Source organism: Brachycentrus maculatus, unplaced genomic scaffold (genome assembly GCF_059751285.1).
Source record: "Brachycentrus maculatus isolate JH-2025_06_01 unplaced genomic scaffold, ASM5975128v1 h1tg000048l, whole genome shotgun sequence".
Lineage (NCBI taxonomy): Eukaryota > Metazoa > Arthropoda > Insecta > Trichoptera > Brachycentridae > Brachycentrus > Brachycentrus maculatus.
Window position 1 is genome coordinate 519,835 of NW_028280802.1, and position 13,632 is coordinate 533,466.

Consider the following 13,632-nt stretch of genomic DNA (forward strand, 5'->3'; position numbering starts at 1 on the left):
CAACCTCCAATATTATTAATATAATTCTAAATTAATTTCATTTTCTTAGTGACTACGAAGGCTGGCCTCGCATTTTAATAAAACATTATTGTTAAATGTAACAGTTTACATGGACTAGCCACTCGGTTTGTACTCATTGTTTGCTGTGGCCTATCATACAAGTTAACCCCAAGTTGTATAAATCTTATCATCGCGGTAATAATTCACAGTTTCATTTTTAATTTTAGGCCGAGAAAAATTTAGTTAACACGTTGTATAAAAATAATGCTAACACTTAATAGTCTCGATAACGATCTTGGAAATAGTAGGTAAAGAATAAGTGCTGGAATATTACAAGTAATGGAACATTAGGTATGTGTGTGTTTACTTAGTTTGTTTAATCATGCAAAGGGGTGTAATAATCCGACTAATTGATGTAGTTTTAATGGCACTTTTTCATAGTACAATGACATTAATTGTTATTTGTTTTATTGACTTTTTCCAGAGGTATTCAAATGCTTTGTGAAGTTATTTCGGGTCGAAAATTACGCGAAATTTACGAGTATTTTTTTACACATTATCTGTATACTCGTATATCTACATAATGCTGGTAAAATCTCGTTGAAGTGCAAAATTTTTTGCACTTTAAGAATCGATTGAAACCTGAAATGCGGATATTTTTAAACAAAATTAAAACGAATACTTGGTTTTTTGTAGTTTTGCAGCGCATCCCATTTCCTATTCAGCTTTTAGCAATGTCGGGACTCATTTACAGTTGCTTTACTTTACTAGAAATTCTGATTCTAAACCAAGTCAGACTTTTAAATCCAAAGCGCATCCTACTCCAGCCTACAAATACAAATTTGTATTTTTTTAAACACCCATTTGGCAAAGACCTGTCTGTATTTGCATCAATTTATTGAGAAGTAAAAAATACTTGATTTAGACACTTATATTTTACGTGTGGAATATGCCACGAAATTTGCATCTTATTTACCAAGCAGTCATTGTCATAAAAAGTAGGTACCTACGTACTGAGTTCATTAGAATTATAATTGTATTATCTTGTTTTAATGCTAGATAAGCCTAGATTTACTTATATTTGCATTTCGACAAATTCTGGTCGTTACCGGTCGAACGCCGGTTTTTGCTGCCCCGTCGGTTCTCAAACAAACTAATGTGTATTGGGGCGTTGCGTCGCGTTGAGTACATTACACGACTAAGTCGTGTTTGACTCGAATATTTCCTTGTCGTTGGCGATATCCTAAAACGAATCTACGTTTTCTTTTTTCATAAAAAGCCCACCCTGACATGTCGTGTTTTCGCTCTCGGTAAAATTAACGGACATGTGTAGCGACTAAAATCGTTTGCCAATCAACGGCACGCATGTCACCGGGCAGTATAGGTAGCCTGTAAACACATACCCGCTTTACAAGCTCTTTTATAATTCGACGTTGTCAACTGAGGAACTATAGATTTTTAACTTTTACACGGTGGCAAAGTTTAGTCGGCGCAAAAGCGTTCATTTAACGTGGTTTACCAGTAGGCACCTGTCCGTCAGTAGTAATAATGATAAATCTGTCGGGTAATCCGTCATCGGAACTTGGAAATGTCATGACCTTCGCACAATTATATTGAAACTAATTTTTCAGAAATATTGGTCCAAAACCTCCCACATCACCATCCCAGAACTGCTTAACTTATTAATTTACAAATATTGCTTTCATGTTTACACTATTCCTTACTTTTTTTACTTTTTTTTTCAGTTTATTATCAAATAAGAAGCTTAAAACATTATACAGTAATGGCCCAGTATTCGTTTAGTCGCAACTAAATGTTCTATAAATCCAGGTTGCATTTTACGTAATTAACTTGGTTCTTATAACACCGTTTTTGCATTTAAAAAAAAATTCTTCAAAATAATTATATGGATTTGAAAAAAGAGTTGTTTAAAGGTAAGGAGTTAAAGTAATATATATATATATATATATATATATATATATATATATATATATATATATATATATATATATATATATATATATATATATATATATATATATATATATATATATATATATATATATATATATATATATATATATATATATATATATATATATATATATATATATATATATATATATATATATGTATATATATATATTTATATATATATATATATATATATATATATATATATATATATATATATATATATATATATATATATATATATATATATATATATATATATATATATATATATATATATATATATATATATATAATATCCCGTTAACCAATTATATGTATTTAAAAATTAAAGTTATTATACTGAGATCTGCCTCCTCTTCTAACGCATATCCGTACCAAATGGTGCATAGAGCACTACATCGCATCGTCGCCGTGATATATTGAACGTTAATTACACGAAAGCAACGTTATTAGTCCCACGCTTCAGCTCCAGTTTTGGATAATATAATTTTTTTTAGATGAGAATTCCATTTATTATTTACCTTGCTTTTTATCTACAAGGTTTATAGATCATTTAGTGGATTTTTGTTTCTTATAACTAATTCAATATGTTTTTATTTGAATCTGTGTTGGGAAAAGGAGGGATAATCTAGTGTGGGTCAATCAGGAACTTCTCGGCATTTGCTCATTGCTGGGAGGAAACCACGTTAAACTCATCAAGAGAAGGCGGACTTTTGACTGTCATCAGCAGACCTTCCGTTCCACTAGAAGAGGGTTCGGCATTTTGTGTCCTACCTTGGTTTATGTTACCAATGTCCTTTACTATTTTTATCAAATATGATAGATACCACCTCTCGTGATAGTTCCTTATGAACTATCACGGATCCGATGTTTTGGACAATATCAAATCAATATTAGAATGAAAAATCGCTTGTATTCATTTTGACCCTCCTGGAAATCGAATCTGGAACCTTCAGTACGGTAGCCAAATGGAGGAGGACCTGCCTTAATCTTTCGATACCGTTCGAATTTTAAATGTGCACTGCAAAGTTGTCCCTTATTTCGTGTTCAATTAATTTTGCTTTTTTTAATCTTCATTTATTTAATGAGCGATTCTCTTGTGTAAGCAATGATTTCTCATAATGTTTTACATCAAAGTGGTGATAATTTACGTTCCAGAGAGAATCATTCGCACACAATGAATGTGTTCCTTATCATATATTATATTTATTTCTGTATTCAATTAACTATTATCAATCCATCTTATATGACGAGGAAGACGGTGTAGCACTAAAAACCTCGCGATTTTTCCATAACTCAAGATAACTGAATGTTTGGTTTAATATTCCGTTCCGCTGCACGACTCTCCAAGGTTGGAAACAATTTTGTATGCATATTGTTCTCTCTATATTGTGATTAAATTATTTTTGCTCGGTGCAACGTCTTAATTAGTTAATCGTAAAAAAATACTCAGCATTATGTTGTGCTAAAGACCCTTGTACTTAAAATATACTCATGAACCTTTTATTTACCTATTTAATATGGTTACAAAAAATATTACAATTAAATTCAAACGCCTAGACATTTCTACTTTTAACATATCTTATACTAGTTGTGCCTCTCCAAAAAAGATACTAACCTTTTATGTTTTATTTTTATTTTTATTCAATTAATAGATAGATAAAAAAAAACATTTTAGAATTTTGATATCATCTTCAATATTTTAAAGAATTTTTTACGGCTTATATATATATATGTATATATAAGCCGTAAAATATATATATATATATATATATATATATATATATATATATATATATATATATATATATATATATATATATATATATATATATTTTACATCTGTAGGGAGGTAATTGAATTATTTGGTCCTCAAATATTTAATGTTTTGTTGGAATTTTTCCTTCATGTATTTAACGTTCAAAATAATGGGATGCATTACCCTCTGCACCATTGAGTTCGCGTAAGGGTTAGAAAAATAGACCTTAAAGATTTTTTTTATTAAATTCACTATTTTGAATCTTTTTTTGTCGAAAATCTAGGACCAATCATGATTCCTATCCATTCGAATTTCCAAGGATGCTTATAAAACCTACATCAAAATTTTCCTTTGTTTTATAAAAGCAATCGGATTACATTTCCGGTTCCTGGAGACTGATGTTACCTAATGATTTCTGCCTAAGGAGGTACATACCTTCCATTATTTTGACAGTGAATATTGCCTTACCCCATCTCTGGTTGTCATCATTTGACAGTGTTGTCCTTCGTAATTCCGACTTAGGGTCGCCTAGAAGCCCGGGGGCAGATCCCAAAATATTCTACATAAACCCAGATTCCTAATAATGATGGACGTCCGAAACCCCAACCCTTATGTCGTACCTTCACAAGACCTGCTAGGTATGGAAGAAATCAATGTAATTGTAAGTCGTAATGAAAAAGTGTTGTAGTGTAATGCTATAGTATGATATTACGATATTATTATGTGACAATATTCCATGTTAACGCTCTTAATATTAATAATAATAAAATATTTTGAAAACATTATTATAAATAAACTATTTTGAATGTCTCCCAGGCACGATAAAAAAAAGTAGCATTTTCACATAATTCTTATTTAATTTTTATATTGGCTCAAATGTGTGGTAATTTTTTGCCAGATTTGAAATGTGAATGAAAATTACATTAAAAATGTCATAGCAAGTAATAATATATTATCAATCTTCCATTATAGTATGAATATATATTTTTTAAATTTTATGGATATTTCCGCATATGATCACTTACTTAGTCATCTTTTTTTCTTCAGTATGAAAATAATGCTATGGTAGAATTCAAATTGATTCTGTTAATTGCATTTAATATGTGCGTAAATTTGGACCGATCAAATTATTCATACTCTTAAATATATGTGATAAATACATATGTTCAGACTAACAGTAGTCTACCATCTTGGACACACTTGAAGGTTTGAAAGAAAATAAATATTGAGTGTCAATAATTTTCTTTGGAATTCAAACTAGGTGAGCAATGTCCCATATCGAAATTCTGATGCACACTCCCGACCAAATATGCTTGCTTATACAAAATATTTGAACAGTTTTAAAATGTGGTGATCACATTTACGTATTAATCAAAAGTGCAGGTAAACCTCGTCTTGCGCCGGTTCGATTTACGGCGATTCACAATTACGCCGGTTTGTGCCGGCCGTGGGTTTCCCTAATCAATAATTAGAAGAGTTGATTGAAAATTAAATCGCCCTGAGAATTATTATGTTTTAAATAAACGTGTTGGATTGTTCTTAGAATTTTGACACGAAACCTAACCTTATATCGTCCATAATAATTTCGTTCATTTTACGCCGGTGTCTTTCGGAACGTAAAACGAGATTTACCCGTACATTGGATTGAAGTCAATCGATACACACAACACGGAAGAAGATCAGCCCAATTCGAATAAATGGACCGACTAGTTCCCAGAACAATAGATTATTTATGCTTCCTATAATTTGAAGGTGATTCGAGGGTGACCCGTCCATGGCCTCTGAAGATAAAAGGTTTTTGTGCGGGCCTTAAGGGAACATATTCACATGGCCTTTTGCCAGATTTGCTGGAATATGATAAACATGCAAATTAGTCTCACGTGCAATCATGTAGTTTATCCTTCCACAAATCTGGATTAACAAAATTAAATATGAATAAATTCTTAAAAACGGCTACTTATGTATAATTTAGTAGTTACGTAATATGTGTATTCCAAATATTAAGGGTATTTTTTACGTCAGTTATAAAATATATGTAATAGTACTTTAACTATCGAACGACCTTACTGACAAAAAAAACTTAAAAGTACATATTACCCCCTCTTCCTTGAATATCCTAAGACCACAACTCACAAAATTAAATTCACAACTCTTTAAAAAATATATTTTTAGTATCTACACCTAGTTATATTATTATTCGTTTAGTGATATTTACCAAGTTATCGTTAATTTTTATGAATTAATAAATATCACCACAAAGTGGCTGCTGAATCAATAGATTTATTGTTTACTATTTGGCAATTATCGCATATAAAAGCACTGATACATTTAAATTAAAATAAATCTCATAGACCATTCGGTTCTTTCAATATTTTCCATGTACAGATATGAATTAAAATAACGAATCAAAGTATTTTATATTCATATGGGTAGTTTATTATTTTTATTTGCACAATCATGCTACTAATGGCACCTCATTGTTCATGGTTATGCCATGTTTTTGTTTCGGTTCATGATTTTAAAAATAATGATGAAAAAAAGATGGAAGGAATCGAATGAAAATAATTGAATTGTGCGAACGATGTATTCATTGGTACAATATTTGATTGTTTAAAAGTATTCGAACGAATGAATAAATGAATGAATTCAAATGGTTCAGTAGATGCCTAAAATTAGTTTTCTAAGTTTATATTAGTATGAAAAAAATCGTCACGAAAAATAATCAAACATCGCTAAATTTGTTTAGACTTTATTTACCCTTTGACCTGAGCCTCTATAATTTGTGTTCATCAGCGGACGCTTTTCTCATCAGTTCAATATTATTATTCGAATATCATTATTATTCAAATACTAATTATTCGTTTCTAAAAATCGTTAGATTAATCCCATCACTTACCGGAAAGATACATTGCGGAAACATATTTTAGGTTGACACGTTTAATTGAAATGTGAAGCAGGATTATAATAACACATTGTAATGTTGTTTTATTTATAGGGAACCTTTAAATAAAACACAATAGGTATTCTATTGTGTCATATTTTATTCTTATTTGGATATGTATTATTGTAGGATTACTTAATAAATCTAAAAATAATACTTTTATGTTTATTAAAGTAGGCAAGTAGGTAAAATTTAACTCCAAATTAGTTGAATAGGCAGATTTTTTCATTTGAACTAAATACTCACATATCATATTAATATATATTTATACACATTTTACACACTTAACATTAGTTTTTTTCTCGTCAATCGATCGTAAAGTGTCTAATCTATCGATCATTAAAATTGAATTTACTGGTGATATAGTAAATGACTATCATTTTATTTTTCCACCCTGCGGTGATTAACGGCGGTTTTTGTATTTTATTTCTGCGATACCAGTCAGTGCCTTACGCAAATGCTGGTGAATCTCTCTTTTTTTAACGATTTAAATAAATTATTGAAAATGTACAAAGCCTAGTAACCATTTTAATTTCAACATGCTTGACTAACTTTCGTTTCATTGAAAATAAAACTAATAATATTTCATCATTGTTGCGCTTAAAAATAACGGTATTCAGAAACAACCCACAAAATGACATACAGAACAAACAACAACAAAAAAATATATTGTATTTATACAGGAGACATACCATACTTTTCGCTCTCGTGTAAAATGGCATTTGTTGGACTACCACGTGTTCGAATAACAGGATTCATTTATTAAGGATTACATAATTACTAAATCACTATCCTTCCAAGTCAATTTACTTTGTTACAAGCGAATGATTACTCGTGTCCTCGAGGGGTTTAGTTATACGTGACATGAAAAGGATAGTGATATTTAGCGACAAAGGACGTCTCGGACCTGCCTTAACACAATCGCTCGTCCTTTAGTGGTCCAATGATAACAATAATAGTCCTGCAGGACCGCGGATGTCCGCCGGACCTCGGCCGGGAGACGGCGCACGTACCGACTCAACACGTACATCCTGGGAAGGCGAACACAATGACTCAACGTACCTGTACAACAACGATGTCGCATTATTTATTCATATTTTGTAAAATATACTGGATGTCGTGCTTGTTATTATAATAATTACTTATTATAGCCAATAGCCGAACCTCAAATCTGCCGCCGGCAGAGGAATTGGTTAATTTCCGCAGTTTCCATACTAAGTTGTTTTTTTCGTTCATTTTAATATACAATATGAACTTCCAAAGCAATCAAAAACCTTTTTATTTTTTGACATCTCATCAAAGATGAAGAAGAAAACGGAACTCTGGGCATTTACGAGGCTGACGACCGCGATAGGCTAGTTTAAGTGATCACTTTACACACGTGTAACATTCACCAATTCTACCCATTATTGACAACCACACTACTCAAATTCGTAAATGGCCAGACTTCCATATTCTTCTTCATCTTTGATGAGATGTCAAAAAATAATATGAAAAATACTCCTTTATTTGGAGATAATCCAGATTTGTGAACAAGTATTTGGACACACTCAAAATGTTGTAAAAACATTGTTGTTATATCACTAGTGTTTTTACGCAGCCGTGCTCGTGATTCGGTTCTACTATTTCAGTGACTAGACATTTAAAAAGTTTAGTTTTTATGTTTTTTTTTAGTTTTCTAGGAGTGCATCTGTGAAATCGCAGAAATCTACGTTTATTATATTTATTTATTTATTTAAAAACATATTACATACACGGTACGGAAAAACTTAGTGAGGACACAATACCGTAATCTGTAATTTGTAATTATGTATATGATTATAACACGTAAGTCACATGTATAATATTCCCGATGAGTAATTTCCATTACTCATTTTGGAATAAAGGTTAACAAGACTGAAACACGAATAAGAAAGTTAAAAAAAGATAAAAAATAAACAAAACTAAAACACGGCAAAATGTAAAATATAAAACAATAACAAAAAAATAGATATATTGTAGTAAATAGGCATATAAAAAAAAACATTAGGTATGAAGCCTGTTTAAATTAAACAAATGAGAAATAAGAACTAATCACTAACCTAAATATACTTCCATAAAATATTTTTTCAGTTCATTCATTCTTGATCCCTGACTGGGTTCTATTTATATATAATATGTCAGGGAGCTGGTTATTTTGGGTAAAGGCAATATATTGCAAGGACCTTATCCCGAACTTAATTGTGTTTATCGGCTCCACGTGTATTTTATTATGTCCTCGTGTATATATTTTTTTTGTTAACTAAGAAAAAAGTCGTTAATTTTTTTTAAAATTGTAGTTTTACGTTAAAAATGTGAAAACATCGAGTTTAGATAGAAATTTATCCTTAGTGTCTACCGCTCACCGATATACCGTGGGTGAATTCCAATGCCAGCTTCAGCGGAATGTTTTTTTTTTTGTGATCCATATTAGTTCAAAGAATGATTTATGTTTAGTGCCAACAACATCCCACATATAATAGCTCTTTATAAAAAAAAACTCTGCACTCACAATTAAGTTTTTGTTTATCTACGCTTTAGGGCCATTGTATAAAGTTTTATAAAAATTAAGATTACAATATTTAAAGCGACGTTAACACCTGCGTTTCGGTTACGTTAGACGCTACATATGAACAGTTGTTGTGTAAGTAATCATTATGGTTTAATAAACCTAACGATTCAACAACAAAATCCGGAACTACAAAAGCTGTTTGTTTTTTCTTATTGTCTTTAAATGTCGAATCACGGACACACATTTTATATTTTGGCTATCACAAACCATTACTATCAGTATTACCGATTGAAGAAACAATCAATGACATTGTAAATATTTGATCAACAATGTTTTTTTTTTGCGATTTTGTATTACATTTCTTTTGCGTTGCACTCTCATTTTTTTAAAATTTTATATCGCTACGTAATCCCGAATTCCAACACGCGCTCAGTTTTTCATTAATTTATTTTAAAATTGAAAACGTCATATCACAATCAATACTCATAAACGATAATTTATGAAGGTGAAATCTTCATGTTGTTTATCGTGTAAAATTGATATAATTCAGATTAAATAAGAATAAGAGGTCTTCGTTCATGAGATATACTATTAATCTGCATTAACATATCGGGTAGGTACTTGTATGAATTCGTTACTCGTCTTGTTCATTATGATGAATGATTTGGGAGAAGCTACAGCTGTTTTTTGGAGCGCATTCCTTCAGTCATGGATCCTTCCTTTATGGCGTAACCCTTCAATCAATCTCGTCATTAAATATTTATTATGATCTTATTTGAATTGTTCTATCGTTTCTCTTTTATCTTTCGATCAATTTATCGTTTCTCTATAAAGCGATACGTCTCGGGTCTCAACTGATTTTTAACTCAACTTTATCTGCCAGTTTTTGTATACTTGATTAATGTTCTCGCTTTAGGTAACTATATCAATTGCTATTTCTTATTTGCTTATATATATATATATATATATATATATATATATATATATATATATATATATATATATATATATATATATATATATATATATATATATATATATATGTATATTTAATGGGCAAGTTTTCGTATTGACTGCTTTTACTCATTTCGATAAAAGCCATTTTATTTTATTTATTTATTGTACCTCAACGATCCATTTGAACGCAAGCATCGTTCAAACCGGGACCCTTTTTTAATCAAACGAATAAATTTTTTTATTCACAATTTCACTCTGAAATTTCTATCTGAAGGATGATGTCCATGCATATTTTTCAGTTCGTTCGGATTTGAGCCTTTTTATCTTAAGTCTGCTGTTTGAGGCAGTCGATTGTTCTCTGTTTCGGTAAATTGTACTGTTTGATTAGTCTGACAGAAACGAAACCTAATCTTATAATGAAATTTTGATTTGTTGAAGGATATTGCTTTATTACAATAAGCCCGCCAATTAACTAAATGATTGTAGAAGAAATCAATTCAAATAACTTGCATAATTTGATTTTCTGAAATAATTTATATTGATGGTGATAATTTAAATTATTTAAAAATATTTAATTATTTTTCAATGAGTCTATTCAAAATAGTCCATTGTACTCGTATATATATATATATATATATATATATATATATATATATATATATATATATATATATATATATATATATATATATATATATATATATATATATATATATATATATATATATATATATATATATATATATATATATATATATATATATATAGGGTCCGCCATCTAAAGTTTTTTTTTTCAACTAGTGCTTATTTCGTGAATGGTAACACTTAGCTCATGTCTGATTTGACAGATAATTAGTTTTATCCTTCCGCTGAGCGAATATGGTTGTGTATACGCTTGAACAACGCTGGGAAATATTGCGACATTCGACTTACAGAAGATGCCGATTTTGCCAAAAAAATCATCTTTTCGGATGAAGCTCATTTTGATCTTGGCGGGTATGTAAACAAGCAAAATTGTCGTATTTGGGGCACAGAAAACCCGCACGCATACATTGAAAAGCCGGTACACCCAAAACGAGTCACTGTTTGGTGCGGATTTTGGTCCAGAGGCATAATTGGGCCATTTTTCTTTGAAAATGAGCAAGGAGTGGCCGTTAGTCAATGGCGATCGTTATCGGGCCATGTTGAACGGATTTTTGTTCACAAAAATTGAAGAGGAGGATATTGGCAACATTTGGTTTCAACAGGACGGCGCTACGTGCCACACAGCCGAAGCTACACTCGATGTTTTGCGCCCCATTTTTCAAAAAAAAAATGTTATTTGGCGGACCCTTTATATATGACTATTAAATTTAAATAATATACTCGTACACTCGTATGTCTTTTTTATGCAATATCGGTAAAAACTCGTAATAATATGTTTTTTGTGTTTCATTTCAGACCGCTCTTCATTGGGCAGCCAAACATGGCAATGCAGATATCGCCAAACTTGTCTCTGGCAAATGTCCAGAAATCGTCAACCAACGAAGTGTAAGATTAACTTATTACATATTACCAAATAATTCACTTTTTTAAGTGTAGTAAATTAGGATACTTGACTATTTTAGATATTTTGATGCAAATTGATTCTGTGTAATCTTCTTGGTATTCAATTTAATCCATAGTTATTATCATCGTAGGTTGTCGCTATTGGGTTTTGCCAGTCGAATGTTTTATATCGACTTTAAATGTTCAAAAATATAATGGTGGAATGAGGGAATGTAGAAGAGTGTTTTGAATGTAGAAGAGGCAAAGAATGTTTTCAAAGACAGAGTGGTGTGGCGTTCGATTCTCTCTGCCTACCCCTACGGGGAAGCGGCGTGATGGTTAGTTAGTTAGTTAGGAATGAGGGATGGTTGAATTTTTGAGTTTTTGAGTAATCACAGTCTAAGGGCTTTTGTGCACTACACGGAATTTTACCGTCCGGCAGTCCGGTTTTGAAAAATGAAAGTGACTACGACAGTTTAGCGTGATCGAAGTTACGGGCAACGTGTTAACGCACCGATCAAGAGCACCGATCCGTAGAAAGATGGACAAAAGCACAAGCCAATCATCCGTTTTATAAGCTAACTGACGTGCCGGACGGTGAAATTCCGTGTTATTCCGTGTAGTGCACAAACGCTCAAAATGCCATTTTCTCGTTTTACAAATTAAGTTAAATATATCGAAAATAAATTTGGTGCTTCGATTAGTCATATTATGGAATTTTCCACTTTCTGGAGAATAATTTTTGGGTTTGCATATACTCAAAAATTGACAAATATTCATATACCTATAGCACAATATAACTTTATATTATATTTTAAGGGTATGAAAATATTAACCTAATTTTATAAAGTAAAAAATTAATAGGATATTTTTCTGAAATGTACATGTAATCCTAACTATTTTTTTTTCTTTTCTTTCATGTACACGCATATTCCTTTGGATCCGCAGAATGGGGTACGTTTTTACTTCTTTTGAATAATAATGAATACTGTATTTATTGATTTGGCGTTTAATTTGTAGAACTCCATTTTAATTTATGTATTAATTTTAAATCAAACACAGATTTTTTGAGTCTACTAAGTTGTATTTTATTAACAAAAACACATAAAAAATTATATTGTGACAATTGTTTCGCCTTGTTAGGGCATTATCAAACGAATGTCAATCATGACATTATGTCATTATCAAACGAATATCATGAATGACATTCGTTTGATAATGCCCTAACAAGGCGAAACAATTGTCACAATATAATTTTTTATGTGTTTTTTGTTAATAAAATAAAACTTAGTAGACTCAAAAAATCTGTGTTTGATTTAAAATTAATACATAAATGAATACTGTATTCTAATGTGTTTTTTTAAAAGGATGATTCCATTATTAACTTATATTTGCCAAAAGTTTTCTGACTTTCTTATTCATTAGGATTAGTTTGTGCACTTTTAAACTTTTCCTCAGAACAATTGACATTTACTTATTCCCCATTTTTTTACATTTAGGAATTTTTTTTTTTTTATATACTCTCTTATAAAATGTTTTATTTTCTTATTTCAGGGTTACACGTCTCTGCATATTGCCAAGCAGTTTAGACATGAAGACATTTTTGACTTGCTTGTAAAAGTTTACAGTAAGTATTTTTTCATTATTCTACCAGCCTCAGCATAATGTTAATTTATCAATAAATAATTGTTTTTTTTCCAAATCACTGATTCATGTACTCAGGTACTTAGGTGTCAATCTCTCGGTTTGGCGCTGTATAGCTGCCACCGGAGCTTTCTCCCTAAATTTAAATAGATTCCCCCGTATATTGGCATCTAAAGTCTGTAATTTAATGCATATGTAGAAATACTGTGATTAGTGTTTTCTTGAAATGGTTATTGGTCAAAAAGTTATAAAGATATGCTGTTATTTGAGAAGAGCGCATCAATAATATTCCGTGAT

The 13,632-nt window shown here is 30.7% G+C and overlaps 1 protein-coding gene across 1 annotated transcript in view; it reads left to right on the plus strand.

Annotated features, from left to right (window-relative positions):
• The window catches only part of sowah (ankyrin repeat domain family member sosondowah), a 174,903-nt gene that overhangs the window by 157,790 nt on the left and 3,481 nt on the right, over nucleotides 1-13,632 (plus strand). Inside the window, exons 5-6 of the mRNA XM_088277616.1 lie at nucleotides 11,605-11,694; nucleotides 13,246-13,318. Coding sequence (XP_088133742.1) covers nucleotides 11,605-11,694; nucleotides 13,246-13,309 — 154 coding nt within the window. The 3' untranslated portion in view covers nucleotides 13,310-13,318. The remainder of the gene's footprint in view (nucleotides 1-11,604; nucleotides 11,695-13,245; nucleotides 13,319-13,632) is intronic.